The sequence below is a fragment of the Eschrichtius robustus genome, chromosome 18 (assembly GCF_028021215.1).
Source record: "Eschrichtius robustus isolate mEscRob2 chromosome 18, mEscRob2.pri, whole genome shotgun sequence".
In the NCBI taxonomy this organism is placed as follows: Eukaryota; Metazoa; Chordata; class Mammalia; order Artiodactyla; family Eschrichtiidae; genus Eschrichtius; species Eschrichtius robustus.
This window is the reverse complement of record NC_090841.1, coordinates 81,986,230-82,007,315: the sequence shown is the minus strand read 5'-3', so window position 1 is coordinate 82,007,315 and position 21,086 is coordinate 81,986,230. Positions and strand designations below refer to the sequence as shown.

The following is a 21,086-nucleotide window of genomic DNA, read 5'->3' as shown; positions in this document are numbered from 1 at the left end:
TATTCCCTATTTTTTCATATTTATTCTCATTTATAAATAAAAGTTTAAATACATCATAAGCTCCTTGAGGACAAGGTCTATACCACTGACTACTTTTATCTCCCCTCATGGCATCTTATAAAGAGCAGGGTAAATAATGGATGCAACTGAATGGAATCTGAAGAAAACATTTATTCTTTCATACTGCTTTTAAAGTACTACTAATTACTGCATTAAAGCAGATGACCAAGAAATTACTTCCTATAGGTTCACTACAGAGGGAGGAAGACAATAAGTTCATACCTGAGATATCTTCTGGCATGTTCATTTTTATGACCGACCATGAGATAATAGCATCCCACTGCAAACCAAGACACCTAAAAAGTTGAAAACATACCATGACCAAAGACGCTTAACCTTGAACCGGGAATCTGTAACAAGTCAGAGGTCCCAGCATATATTCTAGTTCAAGTCAGAAACTTCTCTGAGACAGGCTGTCTACTAAGGGTCCTGGATGAAAAGAGACCAGATTCTCTATAGCTCTTGCTCCAGGTGCTTCCCACTGCATCCCTGCAGCATCTGAACCTCTTCCTATTGCAACGCCAGCCTGAGTGCCAGCCTCCCACCTGCACTGTGTCTTCCCCGCCCCACCTTGGTTCTACAGATTCCACCTCCTTAGCTGACTTCTCTTGCACTGCTTTCGCCTCTTTATAAATTGTTTTCACACTGGTCTGGGGTGCAGATTCTTGTCTGAGACTTAAACCCTGACCCCTGACTTTTGTCTTTAAGGACATGGTTCCTGATTCCATTTTCAATTTCTAGGTCTTCATTCTGATCCATGGCAGTTTGGAAGACACAATGATTCAATTCAGTTCATAATTCAGTAAGTTATCATACATGTAATGTGAGAAAGCTACCAAGCAGTTATTAGCATTGCTTATGAGAGGTATGAGTATGACTTTCACTTTCAATATTTAATTTTTCTGTATGTTAGCTATTTCAAAATAATGAGCATATATAATTTCTGTAATCATAAAAAATAAAGATTTTTAAGTTATATACTAAAAAAATATACTCTCATGAATTGAAAAAGTGAATGTTGCTTCTAATTATCATACGCACTAGGAGATTCTGCTCCAACACCTTAAAATAAAACATTATTTGCTTGAATTTAAATTTAGCCTCTGTCTAAACACCTGTTAAGTATTTTCTTAAAGTTCAGGTAAGAAAAAAGACACTATAAAGGAAAAAAAAGTTTATATTTACTTACAGGATTACTAGGATATAAATCCACCAATTTATGAGAAAGATAGAAAAGTTCTACATTAGAGAAAAAGAAAAAAAAGAATAAAATTATTCACAGCAAATGAACTTTAAGATACGAGTTTCCCCCAGTTACAGCTCTTCGCAATCATATAAATCTTGTTCTCGCAGCAATGATTTCATACGTTTCTTTCTTCCTGGATACAAAATCCATTTACCTAATGCCATATAGAAACTCCACGGAGCAGATACTACGGCTGTTTCATGTACCCCCACCTCCAATCCCTCACCCCACTCCAGGCACTAAGTGGGCGCTGAGCGCTTATCGAGTGACTAGCGGCCTGGATGAGAGGCACACAACAAAGCACCCCACGTGCTGAAGAGGCTATTTCAAAGGGCCTCGCCTGTCTTAAAGCCCAGGTTTCTTACTCCACGGGCCTATTACAGACCGTCTCAACTACCCACAGCCAATCTGGTTGACCAAAGTCTCCCGTTTATCGAATCAGCAAGATGATTTGCTCCCGAGTAACACAAAGCCCCGGCATGTCACAACGACGTCTCCTAGGGCTCAACAGGCCAGGGCGGCTAGAGAGCCGGCACCTCCAGCAAACTTCCAGGAGACGTGATGCCGCTGGTCCACAGACCACACCTGGAGCAGCAGGGGCCCCAGAGCTGGGCTGCCTGGCTAGCTTTCCTCCTGACTGAGCTGACGAGTCAGTTCAGAAGATTTAAGGGCAAATACAGTCCAAACCCTCTAAATGTTTCTAGAATATGCAAAACGTGAGTAAAAAATCTGCTCCCTTCCAATTTCTAAACAGTTACTGACTCTTGCCATACCAGCTTTCTTATGGATTTTACAAGAAAAAGAAAAAAGGCAAAACTGCCACCCAATGCTCTAAAGCTAACATACCTTGGAGCACAAATTACATTTGAGAAAAGGAAGCAGGAATTAGGGATATAGAAACAGTGTGTTCTGCTGAGATAACAGAAGAGACTGCTGGTTACTTTGATAAGCATTTCTTCCCCCAGTTGTTAACCTGCAATCTGAATTATCCAGGATTTGTGAGACAAAATTTCCAGAGTTACAGAATATTTTTTGTCTTAAAAATTATTATTTTAATTAAAAAAAATTCTTACCATTTGCTTTACTCAGCTCCACAAGTGTCCCTATATGTACAGGTAAACAATTTGCATGGAAAGGATCTTTTTCCATTACTCTGAAAGTTAAAGAAACACACTATGTACATATGTACAAACAGTATGTAACCACACTCATTGCAATTAGCTATGCTTATTCAAACAGTCATTACCACATTACATACAATACTGTGGGCTATAATACATTTTTACTTTCTTAACTCCATTATCTTCAGACTTGTTCAGTTAAGGCAATGATTAGGTTTTAAATGAAAGGGAAAATCCTGATTTGTTCAGAAGCAATAAAAATAAACATCACCACATACATTTACTTTAAACTAACAGAACTGTACCACATAAAATAAGTGGTCTAATTATTTAGAAGGATCAAAAATAATATGAAATATTAAATGAATCCTAACTATCTGTCAATTAAAATTTTTATGAATTCAAGGATTTTAAGCAACCCCAAAGATCCATTAAAAACAGTCCATGTAAAGGACAAGCGTGAACTATGCACATGGAGAGACCGGTGCTGGGGGAGGAGGCGTGGCCAGTCAGTGCGCCTGACACCCAGCACCTAGAGGATTTTATTAGCCTCTGCTTTAACAAAGAACGGACTTTATAAAACTACGTGCCAGACAGTATTCTCAAACTTGCAAATTATCTCCTGGGAGGGACACGGATACTCCCGAGTTAATAGAATAAAGCAACAAATGTGCATATACCTGTGTCAGTAAATCGCTCTTTTGAGAAGACACCCACCCTCCCCCACCCCATACTCTGCAAATGGAAAAGGCAGCTTAAATGATCATCCATCAGTTTGACATTATTCAGAAAGCAGGTCCCACACATTTCTCATGTAAAATGGACTAAACTCTACGTTCCTGCACAAAAATAAGTGGATGTACTTACACAGATGTCAGCTTGTAGCACATTTTAAAATCACAGTTATAATAATGTCTTTCAGCTAAAGATACGACCACATCCAGATTCTCCTGCAAACCATCTACAGACTCGGGGATGACAGTTTCACTAGGTTTATTATACTGAAACAGAGAAATGCAAACATGACTCAGTGTGCAGCACCGAATCAAAAGGCAGACTCAACTTGGCCCGAGTGTTTCAAGGTTTAACACAATGACACCTGTGAGATGCTCGAAACTTTTCTAACTTCAAGTATCATCAGTACTCCTCTCAGCAAGTCTAATTCTCTTCTCAATTTTATCACAGAATTCCATGGTAGGAAGTATTTTACAAAATAGTAGTTCAAGAAGCATGAGGAAAAAATCCTCATTTTCACACATCATTGATTATCTGATAGTTCAATCTTTTAAAAGTATGAGTTGTTCCCGGGAGGAAGACAGATATTTTGGGAAGCTTTTTCAGGAATCACATCATATATTGTAAATAATCTAAATCTGTTCTTGCAAATGTGCTAAACTAATAAAAATTAATTTTTAAATTCTTAACCTGTGAAAGAATAGAGGCCAAATTTAATGAAATAAGATGCTTATACAAAGCAAATACTAACTTTGTGTTTTTACTTACCTTTTTCAATTTGTTCTCAAATAGAAAACGTAGCAGTTCCTGTTCTTCAGTACAGAGCTTGCTAAGAGGTAGTGATTCAAGAAGTTCTTTTTCTAAAAAATGTTGAGAAAAAAGGAACGTCCTCACAGTATTTACGGGGAAAAAAAATCAGCAATGAAAAATATTCTTCTATAGTTCTTGGTTTAAGTAAATTGAGCTCAAAAGAGAAAATAACAAGATAGAATGAACTGGAGAAAACTAAGACAGTGGTTCCAGACCCAGGTAATAAGAATCACCTTGCGGGCTCTGCATGAACCTGCCAGGCAATACTAGTCATCACCAGACTTGAGAACCACCAAGCCACTTTCCCAGCCTCAGCACTACGGACACCGTGGGGACAATTCTCTGCCGTGCTGGCTGTCCAACGCACTGCAGGACGTTCGCAGGACCTCTGGCCTCTACCCACTAGATGCCAGCAGCAATCTCCCATGCCCTACCCACCGGCAAGTTGTGACAATGAAACTCTCCCCAGATACCGCCAAATGGCCTCTAGGGGGCAAAATCACCCTGGTTGAGAACCACGCATTAGGCTAAAATGTCTGAATGCCATGAATACAACATCTCCGCTTTCTCTGTTTCTCCTGTTTATCCACCTCACACCACTGGCAACATACTAGGTCAATGGTTCTCAGCCTTTGATGGACCTTAGGATCATCTGGGAGCTGTAAACCATCTGATGCCAGGGCCCCACCACCAGATTCTGATTCGACTGGTCTGGAGTTAGGACCGGCACAATGATGTTTTTAAACCTCCTGGGGGTATACAGCGCAGCCATGTTGGAAATCACTGAATCAGATCCTGAGTTCTTTACAACTTTAAATCGCTCATCCCATCACAATCCCTGAAGATTCTGACTGCAAGAAGCACTGCACAATACTGTACTTTGCCATGTGTTTCATGTTTGAAGATGTGAAGGAAGTTAATAGGTTTATTTAAACCTGTACATAAGAGCCTGCACTTGATCCTACAGATTTCAGGAAAAAAAAAAAAAAATCCAAACAGTATTAATTGTGCTAAACATAAAAACACCTGGGTTTCCAAACCTTCTTGGGCTGTCAACATGTGGTGTGATGTTAAAAGATCAAATGCTTCAAAGCAGTAGACGTCAAGCTTCAAAGCTTCTTTATAGCTGTAAGTAGCGAGGGTTCGGTTATCTAGAGCATCATAGATTTTTCCTCGTAAGAGACAAATAGAACTCTTTATCTGTTGGAAAAATGATGAGTGACATACTAAGTCAGCACTACTGAAATTAATTTCTTATCAAAAATCATATATTGTCTGAAGGCTAAGACTCTTTTTTTTTTTTTTTTACATCTAAAAGGATGTGCTCCATCCAATGTCAGACACAATATAAATTAATAGAAACATAAAAGCAAAGTAAAATTTCTCTCATCTATCTTCCTTAGGCTCTCCTCACTTCAACAAACCTTTATAACTCGCTTACACCTTACTGCTACTTTGTTCATTACTTGTTCTGTCTCAAATAGGGTAATGATTTAGAGACAGCATACAGAGCAAACGTATATTAAATCAAACACGAACACCGTTTGACAGGTAGATCTCAATGAACGAACCTTAGTAAATATTAGAAAACTGGCAGCAATGCAGCACAGGGGTTAGGAGCATGGCCTTTGGGAACTGGACAGACCTGAGCTCAAATCCCAGCTGTGACACTTACGAGTGACCCTGGACAATGCTCTAACCTCTCGTGACTCAGTTTCCTCCTCTCATCTAACTCACAGGCTCTGTAAGGATCAGAGGTGGTACCATCTGTAGGCAGCACATGGTAAGCTGCTCACACAGCAGCCACTTCACTAGTACCATTAACAGGAGGATGTAGAAATCTGATTTATGTTCCAGATTCTGAACCTCAAAAAACAAATAAGTGAGCTTAAAGATGGTCCAGAGATGCAGCTAAAATTGGTAATGGGGACTTCCCTGGTGGCACAGTGGTTAAGAATCTGCCTGCCATTGCAGGGGACATGGGTTCGAGCCCTGGCCTGGGAAGATCCCACATGCCACAGAGCAAACTAAGCCCGAGAGCCACAACTACTGAAGCCCTCGCGCCTAGAGCCCGTGCTCCGCAACAAGAGAAGCCCATGCACCGCAACCAAGTGTAGCCCCCGCTCGCCGCAACTAGAGAAAGCCTGTGTGCAGCAACGAAGACCCAACGCAGCCAAAAATAAACAAACAAACAAATAAATAAAAATTGCCGTCTCTCAAACCACTAAAAAAATAAATAAATAAAATTGGTAATGGGATTCATCATAAAATCACAATTCAAAAATAGTAGAGGAATTACAAAAAAAAAAAAAAAAAAATAGTAGAGGACATTATGAGAGAATCTTAGACCTATGCAGTATCCTATGAGTTATTAAAAAAAGTAAACTCATAAAATAAATAATGCATTACAAATAAATCATGCATTTCTTAGCAGTTAATGGATAAGAGGTCCAAGAATAATGATAATCCTCAACTCCCTCATAAACGTATTTCTTCACAAAAAAATGTGCTTCTTAAAAAGAAAAAAACCTAAGAATGTATAGTATTCCCACCTTCTTGAGATGAACAGTAGAGTAACCAAGTTCCTTCATAGACATGTTATAAAGAACAACTGGGAAATGGGGGATTGGTGGGTAACAGCTATAGGGTACAGGGTTTCTCGCTGAAGTAAAAAAAAAATGTTCTCAAACTGACTGTGGTAAGGGTTGTACAGCTCAACCAATATATTAAAAACCGAGGTACTAGGCACTTCAAATGCCTGAGTTGCATGCTATGTGAATTACATCTCAAGAAAGCTGTTAAAAAAAAAAAAAAAAAGAGTAACAGTCCAGATTAGCAATCTGACCGAGGATGTTATTGATCATGTTACATTTTATCAGTGTAATCTCTGCCAGCAAGGAGTTTGCAATTTTATGCAGGTAGGAAGTATACAAACTGAAATACACGAAATAACATACACCTAACACCACAGCACTCCCTGGAAAGAAACAGTCTAAGGTAATCAAGGTTTCTTGGGGGTAAGTACAAAACACTGTTGAAATACAGTAAGAAGGGAAAATATTATTCCACCTGTGGGGAGGAGTTTAAGGTATCAAATGTAAGAAGAAAGAGCTTAAGTCTGCCTATTTCAGATTCAAGCATCTGAGGACACAATTACAACTTCTAACTGATGGCCCAGAAATGTCTCAGAATCTTCTTGGGTTGGGAAAATTCAGTAAGTTGGCAATCAAACTGTTTTAACATGACTGTACTCAAGTAAAAGAAGGCGATTTACATTTGCCCTATCATGTGGGCAATTCTTACTGATGTTACGGAAGCATGGTTATTGCAGTATTACTTACTGAGGACTGTGACATTTCCCAGTCACTGGAGGGGTCTTTCAAGCTACTTTCATCCTTCAAGCATTTCTCAAACAGTCTTTTGTTGATCGGCTCCTCCATATCAAGAATATCAAGAGCCTGCTGATGTTCTTTTGCAGCAAACTGTGTAGAAAACAGAAACAGGGTTTGTCAACCATGACTTCTGATGCTAGATACACAATCGCAGTAGATTTTAAAAGGGTAATAAATATTATACCCACTCATTACTTAAATTTAAAATGTCTAAAGTAGAATTTTCTTCATGCATATGAGCTTTTAGTAAATGGAGTCAGTATTTTGTATTCTCACACTCATGGGAGGGATGTGTAACATTCACTTCGTTAAACCTTTATCAAATGAAACAAACTGAGGGCACACTTACATGGCATCTAGCTGCAAGGTAGCGACACGCTTCATACAACTAGGAAAGAAATTAATCTATTAAAAAAGTGATCAAGATAACATGCATCTTCAATCAAAAAGAAAACCATAACCACGAAGTGAAGAAAGCCATTTTCATAATTCCTCTTTTACTCTCGCAGAGGAAAAAAAACAGTCTTTTTAACCCATATTCATCATGAACCTACTGTTTACCAGTCACCGAGGATTCAAAAAGGAATAGGGACCTGCCCTCAAGGAGGTTGTGGCAGGGGAGACATAAACACAGCACATAGTTTCTTTCATAAACTATGAAAGAATCGCATAAAAAATACTAACCAGTTGAATAAGAAAACATCTCCAGGGGAGAGGGTAACTTAGGAGTTGGTCAGCATTCCAGCACTGAGTCTGAATAACTGTCACACATCTAAGGAACTGCAAGCAGTCAGCATGACTGGATACACATTCCATGCACTGATGGTGGTGGTGGGTCAGACACAGACTGGAGAGAAATCAAGAAGCACCTGGGGTGCCTATGAATGCATCTGACTTTATCCTGTAGGCAATAGGAAATCACTGAGTTACACTGTGAGTGATGTGATCAGACCTGTTTTAGGAAGACCACCCTTTGATAGTTTAAAAGATGAAATGGAGACAAGGAAGGTGGGGTGTGGGAAAGATGTTACTGGAGAAAAGAGAAAGGAGAGAGGCTAAAACAACAAAACAGACAAATTACAGGCCTGACGTGTGTGAATGGTAATGAGATAGAAAGGACTATCCACACTTTCAGAGCTATTTAGGAAACAGAATTTTCAAAACTTAGTGATTAGATAGGGGGGTGGGGGGAGGAAAAAACAAAGTGACCGAGACTAGGAATAAGAAATTTTCTCTTGGACTTCCCTGGCGGTCCAGTGGTTAAGACTCTGCGCTTCTAATGCAAGGGGCGCAGGTTCGATCCCTGGTCAGGGAACTAAGATCCCTCATGCCGCGCGGCGCAGCCAAACAACAAAAAAAGCGTACACAAGAAATTTTCTCTTTACATTTAATATGAAAAATTGAATCCTTAAAAATATTTTGACATAAAAAGAACATATACCTAAAATACTAATCTAATAACATTTTAAAAAAGCTTTAAGGTTCATACAATCACTTACTTTGTCCAGTTTTCGTGACCGAAGTGCATGAGCTGCTCTATGATATTGGGCTGTCAGGTAAAGACACTGAGCCAACCAGTAAATGTCCTGGGGTTCCTCTGGAGGGAAAATTACATAAATGGTCAGAGGTGCAAGGTAAAGCAGAAAGATTTTTTAAGGATAGAGAAATCAGAAAAAAAAATTAGAACCTGTCACTTACCATGAGAGAGTGAGGCTACTTTATCCGCCCAGAACAGAGCACTCTGATACTGTTGCTGTATCCAAAAACAGAAAAAAAGCGGTAATTGCCCTGTTACTTCAATAGTTTTACACAGACAGATAATATTATTAGAATGCTACATAATATATCAACATCTCAGGACAATAATTTTTTACGTGTAGTAAAAGGTCTATCAATCATATCTCTATCTTATATCTCAGGTAGGTGAGTTTTAGTTCAGTGGTGCAATAAAAATATTATTGGAAGACCTTTGATATATACAGTTGAAGAAGGCAGTTTTTTTTTTAACTTATACATTGCAAAATTATATCAGCAGGTATCTAAAGAAGTAGATAACTTAAGTAATCATTTTGCAACATCCAGCCATTAGTAAGGCTCTCAGTCTTTGCCTCAGTCCTCCTGGATGCAAACCAGCAACTCTGTCGCCAGTCAATTTGGGAGGAGGAATGCTTCTGGGACGGTTACAAATCGGCTCAATGTTAGTGCCTGGAGGGTGGAACCAGGCCTGTCTCCTTCCTCACTGCATCCCCAGAGCCAGAGAAAAAGTGCGCAGGAAGCATTTATTCAAGTCAGCTGACTTATGGCAAACCAAAATACAGCCCTTCAGCGTGCTGCAAACATTCAGCTGCTACATTTCACATCGAACAGTTCACAGCGAACACCCTTTTCTCTCCCCTTCTTGGTTTCCAATTTATTGGGAGAGCATACATTTTACAAAAACTAAGTGACATCGCAGATTAAACTGATGCTGCTGATTCTGGAAACATTTCTTTCCCTTAAACACTGTTTGCTGTTCATTCAAGAGGAGTGCAGGGAATGAAAGTGTAGTTAACAGGAACTTTTTAAAGTACTGATTTTGAGACTACAGATTTGTTTTTATCTTTATTCAGTTAAATTCAGCCAAATAAGAATGACAACTAAAGTTCTCAAAAATTTTCTATCAGCTAGCTAAATTCAAAGGCCACCCCGCAACTCTCCTCCTAAGATAATCCTTCAACTTCCACTTAGCACGAAGCATGTACTGAGCACCTCTGTGGCCGGGGTGGGCCGGCTGCGGAGCGGGGCTGAACACGTGTAAGGCTCGCCGCGCGCATTAGTGGCTTCACGCTCAGCGTTCCTCAGCCTCCCGGCTGCAGAGGGCGGGGGGCTCGACCCCTCCCTTCGGGGGCTTTACCCCGAACCAAAGCCCAGGCCCTTAGGACCGCGCGCCGCCAAGACCCCGACAGCAGCCGCCCCTGCTGCCTCCCGAGCCCCGGCCCGCGCTCCCCGGATCGGGCCGCCCACCTGGTCCAGGTACTGCCGGACGCGCTTCCGCAGCCGCTCCAGGTTCATGGCTGCGTGGCCGGGGTCCGGCGCGCGCCCGCCCTCCTGCCGCCCGCCGGGCAGACCCGGCCCCCGCGCCGCCACCGCCCCGCGCCCCAGGCCCGGGACCGACCCCAGCGGACCGCGCGCGCTGCCCACAAACTTCCGCTCCCGGCCCGGCCCCGCCCCGGAAGTGCTCCGCCACCGCGTCCCCCCTGGCGACGGAAACGGGCTTCGCGCCGTTAGTGCCGAGGCTCTCTCCTGGCCCTTGGGTGGCTGGGGCTCTCGTGCGGCCGCAGACGCCTTTGCTCTGCGACTCTGGCCGCCGCGGACGCGCAGCCAGTGACGTGTCCGTGCGCGGTTCGCTAAGTAGCTCGTTCGGAGTCGGGAGCTTGGCAGCTGCGGCCCCGCGGGTTCCGTGGTTCCAAGTGTGACTCGTGTTTCCCGTGTAAAAACGGCGGTAACCACCTCAGAGGCTGGTTGTGCGGACCGGTGGGCGCACACGCCGTCCCGGCACGTGATGTAGAAGTTCTGCCTGTGGTCGCCATGGCCAAGTGTCCCTTTAAGATTGTCCTTCGGCAAAGCCCGGAGGCTCATTCCTCTACCTCAGGTAGAGGAACCTCTGATCAAAAACGAGTAAGAACTGGAAAAGCGGGGCTATTAAAACCCTGGATCCATACAGTGGAATATTATTCAGCAGCAACAGTGAATGAGCTGTTGACACATGTATGAACCTTATGCTGAGTGAGAGAGGCCAACCGCAAAGGACCTCATGTTGTATGATTCCGTTGACAGATTCTCTCATTGACCGAAGTCTGCCCAGGCTCCCCGAACTTTTTTCAGCTAGGCCTGGCTTTTGGACTTCCACGTTCCTTTCTGCATTGTCCAATTTTTGCAAGAATTCTGATAAGTCAGTTTAGCCAGAATCCCCCACCCTGTACCTTCCTCATCCACTACTACAGTCTCCCAGGTGATATCTGATCACCCTGGCCCGCCTTCAGGGAGAATCCTAACCCCTGATGCTTCCTCTTAGCCACTTCCTACTGGTGGGCCCCCACCCGGCTCCTTGGCTATGCATTCCCACGTGCCTGTGCGGCGTTCTGAGTTGACCCCAATCTCTCCCTCACTGCAGATTTCCATCTCAATGGTCCCTATACCTGTGTTGGTAGTTCTCCACCTTTGAGTAACATCTTACAGTGCTTTAACAAATGTCGTTTGAATATTTTTTTCTTTAACACTATTTAAATGAACTATCCAGAATAGGCAAATCAATATAGATAGGTAGTTGAGTAGTAGTTGTCAGGGGCTGGAGTGAGGGATGGGGTTGGGCGGATGACAAGTGACCGCTAAAAGGTCTGGGACTTCTTTCAGGGTTATGACAATGGTCTAAAATGGATTGTAATGATTGCTGCGTAGCTCCATGAATAAACTAAAAGCCACGAACTCTACACTTTAAACTTTATGGTATATGAAATATATCTCAATAAAGCTGTTAAAAACTCCTTTTTCTGACAAGTTGAACGCAGAAAGAAACATCATTTGACAAATATGTTTCACTTGACTTAATCTGCACAACATGGTGCCAGCAGTTAGCTGTGCAAAGATGAAAAAGTTATGCACACTACCTGAGAGCAATCTCTGCACGTGTAAAATGTTCAGTCTAGTAGAAGGAAACATGTGTAGATATGTAAGTGCAAAGTGCAAAGATGCAAGACTCAGGAAGGAGTGGAGGGACTAACAGGGAACAGTCAGTACTACCCAAGTGAGAAATCAAGTGACATGGAAGCAACTGAAGTGGAGATGACATAAGCTGAACCTTTCCTTCCCCATAATGAAGTTCAACTTTTAAAATAAAGGCAATGCGTTCTCATTACCTAAACCCAATTTAATGTAGACAGACAAACAGCAAATGAAGTCAAAAGACAAGCTAGGGAGAAATTTGAAATCTACCATAAGATGCTAATTTCCTTTGGATGTGATAAGCCAATATAAAGAGACTGATGGCTCAAGAGAAAAAAATGGGTAAATGACATGAAACTACAGTTCATAGGAAAAGAAATGCAAGAGAATTCTAAACATATGAAAGAAAGCTCAACTTCTCTCATAATAAGAAAACTTAAAATAGTGAGGTATCACTTTATATACGGCAGCAAAGATCAAAAAGTTTGGCGACAATTTGTTGGCAAGAGTAGGGGAAACAGGCCTCCTCATATACTGTCTTTGTGAGTGATGTTGATATACTCTCTATGGTGAACAAGTTGTCATGTCTTCCAAAACTAAACATGTATATACTCTGCCCTAACACTTCCAATTCTGGGAAACCTCTTATAGAGATGCATATTGCATGTGTGCAGAGTGACCTGTCCCATATGGATAGTCATTACAACATTGTCTGCAAAAGCAAAAAATTAGGGACAATTTAACAACCCATCAGGTAGGAAACTGATTAAAGAAGTCACAGCATACTCACGTAGTGGAATACCATGCACTGTTTAAAAGAACAAGGCAATTCTACGTGTGGATATGGAAAAACCTCCAAGATATATTAAGGGGGAAAAAACATGGGATAGGGAAGTGTTTATCATATGTGATCGTCTGGGTAAAATAGAAAACTAACTAAAGAATGGGTAGAAAGATCATTAAACTATCCCTGGGAGGACAAATTAGGCCATTGGCAACAGTGCAATGCCTTCTGGGAGAAGTGCTGGAAGTTAAACGATGGTGGACGTGGGAGAGACTTTTCCCTGGGTATGTCTTTGAGCTTTTTGACTTTCAGACCATGTACTGTATTGCCTTTGAAAAGTAGATACAACCTTTATCAATATAAAATCCTAGGAAAGAAAGAAAATGCAGAGAAGCCAAAAGAACATAAAGCTTCCCATAAAGATTCCATGTACTCAAAAACTCTTCTCTCACTACTTTTGTGAGTTGCCTGCCGTGTCCTTTTTCTATGCATACACATACACTGGATAATATTTTGAAACAGTCCCTTTAAATTTCTTCTCCTGTGTCTTTCCCTTTCCTTCTCCTCCTTTCCCACCCCTTCCATGCCAGCAGGTAATAATCAGCTCTATGCTCATTAACTTGGGGTAGGCATACGGCAGGCTATAGTTCAAGCCATATTTTCAACTGCTTCTTTCATTTAATGATATTATATATAATTATTTGTGCATTACCTCGTTAGATTTTGTCTTTTTTTGTCACTTAAGTTTCACATGGATGCACTCTATAAAAGACTCCCATGATGATGGTGTATACAGACTGTGGACATTCCCCAGACCCATCCCTCCTCCTCTTCTCAGAAACTATCACTGTCAATTGTTGTGCATTTTCTACTCTCCTTTCTGTGCTTTGAACGCACATATGCACATTTACAAATATATCTCTTTTTCTTTTCTACAAAAATGAGGTGATACAGTATGTAATTTTTTGAGAATTGCCTTGTTCACTGGTATACCTTAGGGAGGTTCCCAGTCAGAACCTGCTTTGTTCTTCCTGATGACTGAAAAACGTTTCACATTATATTCATCAGACTAGGCGGAGTGATGATGCTTTACAAACTGACACTTCAGGTCACACCTCAGTGGCTGTGGTGGTTGATTTTATGTATCAGTTTGACTGGAGCACAGGATGCCAAGATCTTTGGTTAAACATTATTCTGGGTGTGTTTGTGAAGGGGTTTCAGATGAAATTAACGTTTGAATCAGTCGACTGAGTAAACAAGATTGCCCTCCCCAATGTGGATGGGCCTCATCCAACCCATTAAAGAGCTGAATAGAACAAAAAGGTACAGCCAGGGACTTCCCCGGCGGTCCAGTGGTTAAGACTCCACGCTTGCACTGCAGGGGGCACAGGTTCAATCCCTGGTTGGGGAACTGAGATCCCACAGGCCGCATGGCGCCACCAATTGATAAAAGCAAACAAACAAACAAATAAAAAAAGACACATGTTGCTTATCAGAGACACAAGTTGGTTCAAAATCCATTTGATACAATCACCAGTTAACAAAATAATGGAGAAAAACGTGATTTTTTTTTTAAAAAAAGGCGCAACCACACAGAGTTTGCTCTCTCTGCCTACCTGCTGGGTATTGACCTTCTCCCGCCTTTGGACTGGGACTGGAGCCCACAGCGTCCGCTCCCCAGGTCTGCAGCTCGCTGACTCAGGCCCTGGCACTGCTCCGCCTCCACAGCTGCATGAGCCAGTTCCTTACCGTAGGTTAACATGCGTGTAGTCGCAGAGAGACATGTATCTTAAGACAGCAACCGTTTCTTCCAGGAAACCTTTGAGCCCCCCCAAGTTGGGCTTACGTGTCCCTCCTATACTTTGTAGTAACACCGTCGTGATTGCCAGTTCCTTTTCTCACATTGCCCTGTAGTCTCTATGTCCCCTGGGAGCAAACACTGGTGGAGAAGGTAAGGAGAGGAAATAAACAGTTAGCCACCCCTGGTAGAGCTCTAATTTTGTTTCCTAATCTCCAAGCGCTACCTGAAGTGGGTCTTGACTGATGTCAAAGTGTGGGCAGGGCTGTGCTCCTTCTAGAGGCTCTAGGGGAGAATCCGACCCCTTGCCTTCTCCAGCACCTAGGGGCACCTGCGCTCCTTGGCTCCTGGTCTTTAAAGCCAGCAGCACAGCATCTTCAAACCTCCCTCTGATTCTGACCCTCTTGCTTTTCTCTCTCACTTATAAAGACCCTTGTGATTATAGTGCTTCCACCCCAACTACCCAGGAAAATTGCCTTATTTAAAACCCTTAACTTAGTCACCTCTAAAAAGTCCTTTTTGCCACTTTAGGTACCATATTCACAAGTTCAGGAATTAGGCGTGGACATCTTGGGAGCTGTTACTCGGCTCACCACGTTACATAACCTAGTCGGCCACCCAAAGGCATGCCTTTATTATGTCAGGGTAAGAAAATATAAAGGAATCAGACAAAAGCCATCCTTTCTACTGGAGGCCAACTCAAAGTGCATGGACCGCCACTTCCAGGACCATATTTTCTTTCCAACACCGTAGGCAAGTGCTTTACCCACTGTTACTGGAGGTTAGTCGTGGGGTGGGGAGGGCAGCCAGAGGCAGACGTGAAGTTCCTATGAAAACCTCAGAGCCGCACCGTGGGAGGCAGCAAGTGTGCTGTCTGGTGGGAAAGGGTCTCTGAAGTGAGACTGCCTCGGTTCAGATCCGGAGCAGAGGTTGCTTGACCTCTTGGTGTGTCATTTTCCTCATCTGTCATATAGCCCTTACTTCATAGGATTGAGGTGTGTGAGGCCTTAATGAGATAATTCATGTAAAGTGCTTAGAATAATGCTGGACACTTTCTTGTGATTATATTAACATGAATATCAGGATATATTGCATTGCATTACATGATATTATATTATGTTATGAGTGGCATTTATTACTAGCGGCAATAGTTGTAGTAGAAGTCTTGCTAAGAAGCCTGGGCGGCACAAACCGGCAACGTGAAAATCTATCTCAGCCATTTCTGGGTCCATCTCAAGGCTAGACAGTTTGCTCCACTCCACTTGAGGTCTCTGCACCAAGACAGCTCTTGTTTACCTCCTGCCCCACTCAGCTCCATGGAATGGCTAAAACGCAGTGACCAGGCTGCCAAACAAATTTTCTGGAATCTCAGGTAGGCCCGGCTGGAGTTTCAGGCTGGCCAGGTGACTTGTCATACCCAATTTCATGTTTAGCGTCTTCACTGAACATTTTTTTTTTATTAACTTATATGTCTGTGTTAAATCATATATTTGAGATGAATAATTAGTAAAATCACAAATATAATCTAAAATTTTCTTTCCATCAAACTCATTTTTAAAAAGACAAAATAAAACAGTGAATTCAGTTTGGATTACAAGCCCTCAGGAACTGAATCATACTGACATTTTCCAGATGTGTTTGAGGATCATACATCTTTTATTTCATTCCATGAGGCCAGGCTCTCCAAATGTCTTCAGGTATTAAAAGCTTTGCTGCAAAAGGATTTCATAAAGTAAACGCACCCTTGAAAGCACAGCTTATCACTTTTTTCCAGTTCGTTCTTTCCTGCGCTTGATGGCAGCTACAGAAACTTCTCCACTGCATGCAAATCAAGATGCTCTCTGTGACACTTGACTATGTGAAGAATCTAAACCTTGGAAAAGTTTAATGTCAAAGCCCCAAGAATCTTTAAGCAGTAACCAATACCCAAACGAGATTTCTCCACTTTCAAAGTAGCCTCGCATGTAGCAGATCTCTCACCTCACCACCTCAGGGGTTGTGGCAGTGTCACCCCCTTGCAGGACAGGGGTCTGAGTCCCAGGGATTTACTGAAGGGTCTTGTGCCCTTTCTGGCCACTGCACTGAAGGGGCAAGCAGGACCCTTGGCTACAGGAGAATTTTTGCTAATGAGTCCACCGCATCTAGCTAAGACCATTTCTTTATCAAATGCTGTTGCTGGAAATATATATAAACCATATTAGCCTATATTAGTGAGTTAGTAAGTGTGGTAGGGGAACCATAGTGATGGAAGGTTCAGCTCCAGGTGTGGCATTTTAAGATCAGTGATGACGATGTGGCAGCAGGTGGCAATGGGTATAAGAGGGAAAAAAGTGCAAGAATAAACCAGGAGGCTGCTGTAGACCGAATATTTGTGTCCTCCCAAAATTCATATGATGAAACCTAACCAAGAGTTAGGGGTCACTAACACCTGCTCCTCACCTCCCTCGGGACTGTGGCCTGTTGTTCGCCCAGCAGCTCCAGGCCAGTGTCGGCCTGGCCAAAGGGCAAACTCCTCGGCCATCCAGAACCATCCCCCTCCTCCTCCTCCTCCTCCTCCCCCCCACTCCATCCTCCTCCTTCCGTGGCCACGGTGGCAGTGGGAAGGTGGCATGGTCTCCCTCCCCTCGGACGGTCACTTGCTCGGTATCCAGGTGGCCAGCACTGTGTCCTCAGGGGTCCTGGGTGCCAAGGCCCAGCCAGCTACTGCAGGCCAGGCTGACTTCCCTGGGCCTCCGCCTCAGAAGGAGCAGCACATTTTCTTTCTGGAATAACCACTTGGTCTGGACTGGGATCTGCCTTCCCTGCCCTTCATGTTTCTGTGGACTTTGCAACTGCTGCCTTTGTCTTCAGGGCTCTAACCAAGGATGTGAAGTAAAACAGCAGCCCGTGTCCACAGGGCTCACTGGACGCACCGCGCACGGGGATGGTCACGTCATTTTCGGCAGCAGCAATCTGAAAACATACAATACAATTTGAAGACGTACAACCAGGTGGGCACCTGTGTGTGTGGTGGGAATGAGGCTCCCTCCACTTGCCCCCTCACACCTACAGCTGTGACCTAAATGCACCAGTTAGAGGTCACAGCTCAGGGGTCTGAGGGGTGGTAAAGGCCAAGGGCCAGCGAGGGACGTGGGACAGCGGGCAGGGTGCTTCCCTTACCTCCCTCAAATTGCCTGTTTTTCAGCAGGAGTCATTTCCACTGTCTTCGAAGCGGGACAATGAAGAATCACACATGGAAAGAGAACAGGACCCTGATATCATCAATCGAGTCATGAATTACATTAGACAATAGTACAACTTCATCCAAGAGCTTCTAAACCCCTACCCTTTCTTGTGTGTTAACTTGTCTGAAGTCAGCCAAATACTGGGAAACAGCTGCACACTGATATTTTTATGCAGTACTGACTTTTGTGAAATTGCATGTGTATAAGTCTCTGTTTTGCTGTTTCCTTTAATGAGCCCTTCCTTAAACAGTCCATGAAATACAGTCAGGAAAACAGGACACGGATTTTCAGTCTGACCAGAATATTAAACATCTCAAGGGGTTTCTCAAGAATTTAAATTACTCAGAAAAGAATAGAGAGCAATCTTGCTCACCGGAGTGAGGAGTGATGTGGTCAGGCCACTGCAGGAGAGTAATTTAAGAATTGCTAGACTCCTATTGGCTAAAGTTGAAAGGACACTGATAATTCCTAGGAAGACAGTGATTTGCAATTATTCTGCTGTCGTTTTACAACGACAACTCTACAAATTTGGGATTAACCTCTATCCAAACATCAGAAAAACATTGTTTTTTTGATATTGAGCTGTATGAGCTGTTTGTATATTTTGGAGATTAATCTCTTGTCAGTTGCTTCGTTTGCAAGTATTTTCTCCCATTCTGAGGGTTGTCTTTTCGTCTTGTTTATGGTTTCCTTTGCTGTGCAAAAGCTTTTAAGTTTAATTAGAAGGACAATTTTTTTAAAATAGCAGCAGTACATCACTGAAAAAAGGTGTGAAAGTGTTTAAGCTAGAGATACACACGCGTCCTTGTACATACCTACATGCACGTGGTCTTATTAGCAGCCGAAACTTCCTCCACACCTGGTCCTCAGATATCTAGATTTTGTTGGGCAAATACTTTTTAGCTACTCAGCGTGGGATGGAAGTTCCACAGGAGTCCTATTTAGGGAACAAAAGGATGGTTGCTGAACTGCTGATAAGGGCAGTAGGTCCAGCTTGATGAAGAGGTCCTGGTTTTGTTGAGTGTGAGGTGCAAACTGAGGGCTGGAGTGGAGTTGCCAGGGAAGAAGGGACATCTAAGGAAAGAAGGAAGCAGAGGAAGGAGGAGAGGCGGTGGAATTCAGAGTACAGAGTCAGGGGAACAGAGACATTTAACAAGAACTTTGAAGGAGGCTTACTGTGTGGGGCTCGATCTACACCAGCATTTCTCTCGTTCCATGAAGCTGTTGGTGACTCTACGCTTATGTCAAGTGTGTGTGGGCAGGAGGTCTTGTCCGGCGCTGCCAGAGGCCTACAAGGAGCAGAGTAGGATGCCCTGGGGGACACTGGGGCTGGGTGGGGCCCACGCTATTGGACAAAGGGAAACCTAGATGCTTTAGGCAGAGGGGAAAGGGTTCAATAAACATCAAACGCCATGGTGTTCCAGAGGAGAAGGAGGAGAAGCAATGATCTTTCGCATCAGTGACAGAGGTCAGGCGCTATCCCCTCTGTGCACCTTCGGAGAAAATGTGCCTTGTGCCAGCAGAGGACACTACCATGTGAAAAAGGAACACACCGGGAGGAAGAGACACAACAGTGTGTACACCACTGTCTGAATTCTCTTCCGGCAGCAACGTGGTAGGCGGTGATTCACGTGGAAATGTTATTTTGAGTGGGTTTTAATAAGGATCTGAAGGGGATCAGAACATGCCACCCCAAAGTACACCACTTTGGCTTATTGATTATTTGGAGAAACAGCAGATGCAGGAGGGCTCTCTGCCCTCCCCCTTTCTGCCTAAAAGCAGGGCATAAATTTACCTTGAGAAGGATGCCCTCCTGCACCAAGAAGAGGCCGACGCTCTTAGCACCAGAGACCGGAGTCGGCGGAAATGGGTCTACAAGCAAACCTACGAAACAACCCTTATCTTCCACTAACCCATGCATCCCCCAGTCATGGCTCCACAGGGCACTCCCCAGCCCAAGCCCCTCTTTCTTGTCACATCCCCACAACTTAGCGTCCTTGGTTTAAAAAGGTACGTAAGGTCTTGGGTCTATTGGTTTCTTCAGTTTTTCATTTTCCTTTTGAAGACTCCCATGTTCACTTAAAATATTAAATAAGCTTTATGATTCCCTCCTGTATTTTATCTGTCAGTTCAGTTCTTCGGCCGGCCACAGATCCTCGGAGGGTAAAAGGAAGCTTTTCCCTCCCTGCAGATCTTATTCCCGCTGCTTCTAAACACAATTCTGTTCAAATTCCTGGGGACTCTAATATTTTCCCAAATTGGATTTCATGACTTGGAGACCCTTATTATAAAACAACAGCCCATACAACCGTGTTGAACAGCTGCCGATCTGAGTGCAGGTCGCACGTGGTGACAGGGTACATTCACCCTTCTCTATCAGGCCGCAGTACTTTGGGTGACTTAGGACATTTTGGTTGAGAACAATTGATTATTTTGCTACAGTTTACAAACTGATGAAGATATTGGAAAAAACATGAGAAAAAGAGTGCTAATTTGGGGGATTGGAACTGTGGGCTCCTGGACAGTTCTCATCAAACTGTAGGAAAGGAGAGAAATGGGGGCTCTGCCGTCCCACCCAGCCCGAGCTGGGCTGCGGCCCCAGGGCCACCACCAGAGGGCGCGCCTCCACTGGCTTCTCCAAGGCCCGCGGGCCCAGGGTGCCGAGCCGGTCGGTTCCGTGGACGCCTCGGGCCGGACAGGGGCTGGGTCAGGCGAGGGGCCTCAGGAGGCCGGCAGCAGGGCCGGGTCAAAGGCCCTGAGGACCAGCGAGGCCCTGTCTGTTTCAGCCACTGTTTCCAGGGTCAGTTTGCTATGTGGTTTCCCCAACCTATTCCTGGATTACGTGGAACTGAACTTGTTTTCTAAGTAACTAACCAAGAAGTGTTGTTCAGCTTCTACAGCGTGTTTTTAGGACTTTGTAGTTGACTTTGGGAAGAGGAGACAGACACCGCACGGCGACTGTCCCAGCTGATGGGGACCAGGGCTGCGGCGGCTTCCTGAGCTGCCTGACTGCACGGGCACCACGGCCTGAGAACACACTGCAGTTTGTTTCTTTCACGTCATCTTCAAAGTCAGTTGCTCTTGTTTCCCAGCGGTTCAAGCCCGTGTCACAGTTTCCAGTTTTCATCGTTTCAATGTGCACCCTAGGTTCTGCCCGCCCGGCCAGTGGACCCGAATTTCTCACAGGAGTTTGCTTTCTCTGCTGGGCACATCTG

At 43.6% G+C, this 21,086-nt stretch overlaps 1 protein-coding gene across 3 annotated transcripts in view; it reads right to left on the bottom strand.

Annotated features, from left to right (window-relative positions):
- The window catches only part of CDC16 (cell division cycle 16), a 28,305-nt gene extending 17,807 nt beyond the window's left edge, over positions 1 to 10,498 (bottom strand). For 2 of the 3 annotated variants that reach the window (XM_068526774.1, XM_068526776.1), the window contains exons 1-11: positions 10,368 to 10,498; positions 9,063 to 9,117; positions 8,864 to 8,961; positions 7,714 to 7,752; positions 7,314 to 7,454; positions 5,013 to 5,172; positions 3,931 to 4,022; positions 3,295 to 3,428; positions 2,380 to 2,459; positions 1,250 to 1,299; positions 283 to 356 (exon numbers count right to left, since the gene is read on the bottom strand). In XM_068526774.1, the coding sequence (XP_068382875.1) occupies positions 283 to 356; positions 1,250 to 1,299; positions 2,380 to 2,459; positions 3,295 to 3,428; positions 3,931 to 4,022; positions 5,013 to 5,172; positions 7,314 to 7,454; positions 7,714 to 7,752; positions 8,864 to 8,961; positions 9,063 to 9,117; positions 10,368 to 10,415 (971 nt within the window). In that variant the 5' untranslated portion in view covers positions 10,416 to 10,498. Of the gene's footprint in view, positions 1 to 282; positions 357 to 1,249; positions 1,300 to 2,379; positions 2,460 to 3,294; positions 3,429 to 3,930; positions 4,023 to 5,012; positions 5,173 to 7,313; positions 7,455 to 7,713; positions 7,753 to 8,048; positions 8,266 to 8,863; positions 8,962 to 9,062; positions 9,118 to 10,367 lie in introns of those variants that run through there. The other variant, XM_068526775.1, reaches the window with a different exon arrangement.
- Positions 10,499 to 21,086: the final 10,588 nt, after the last annotated feature.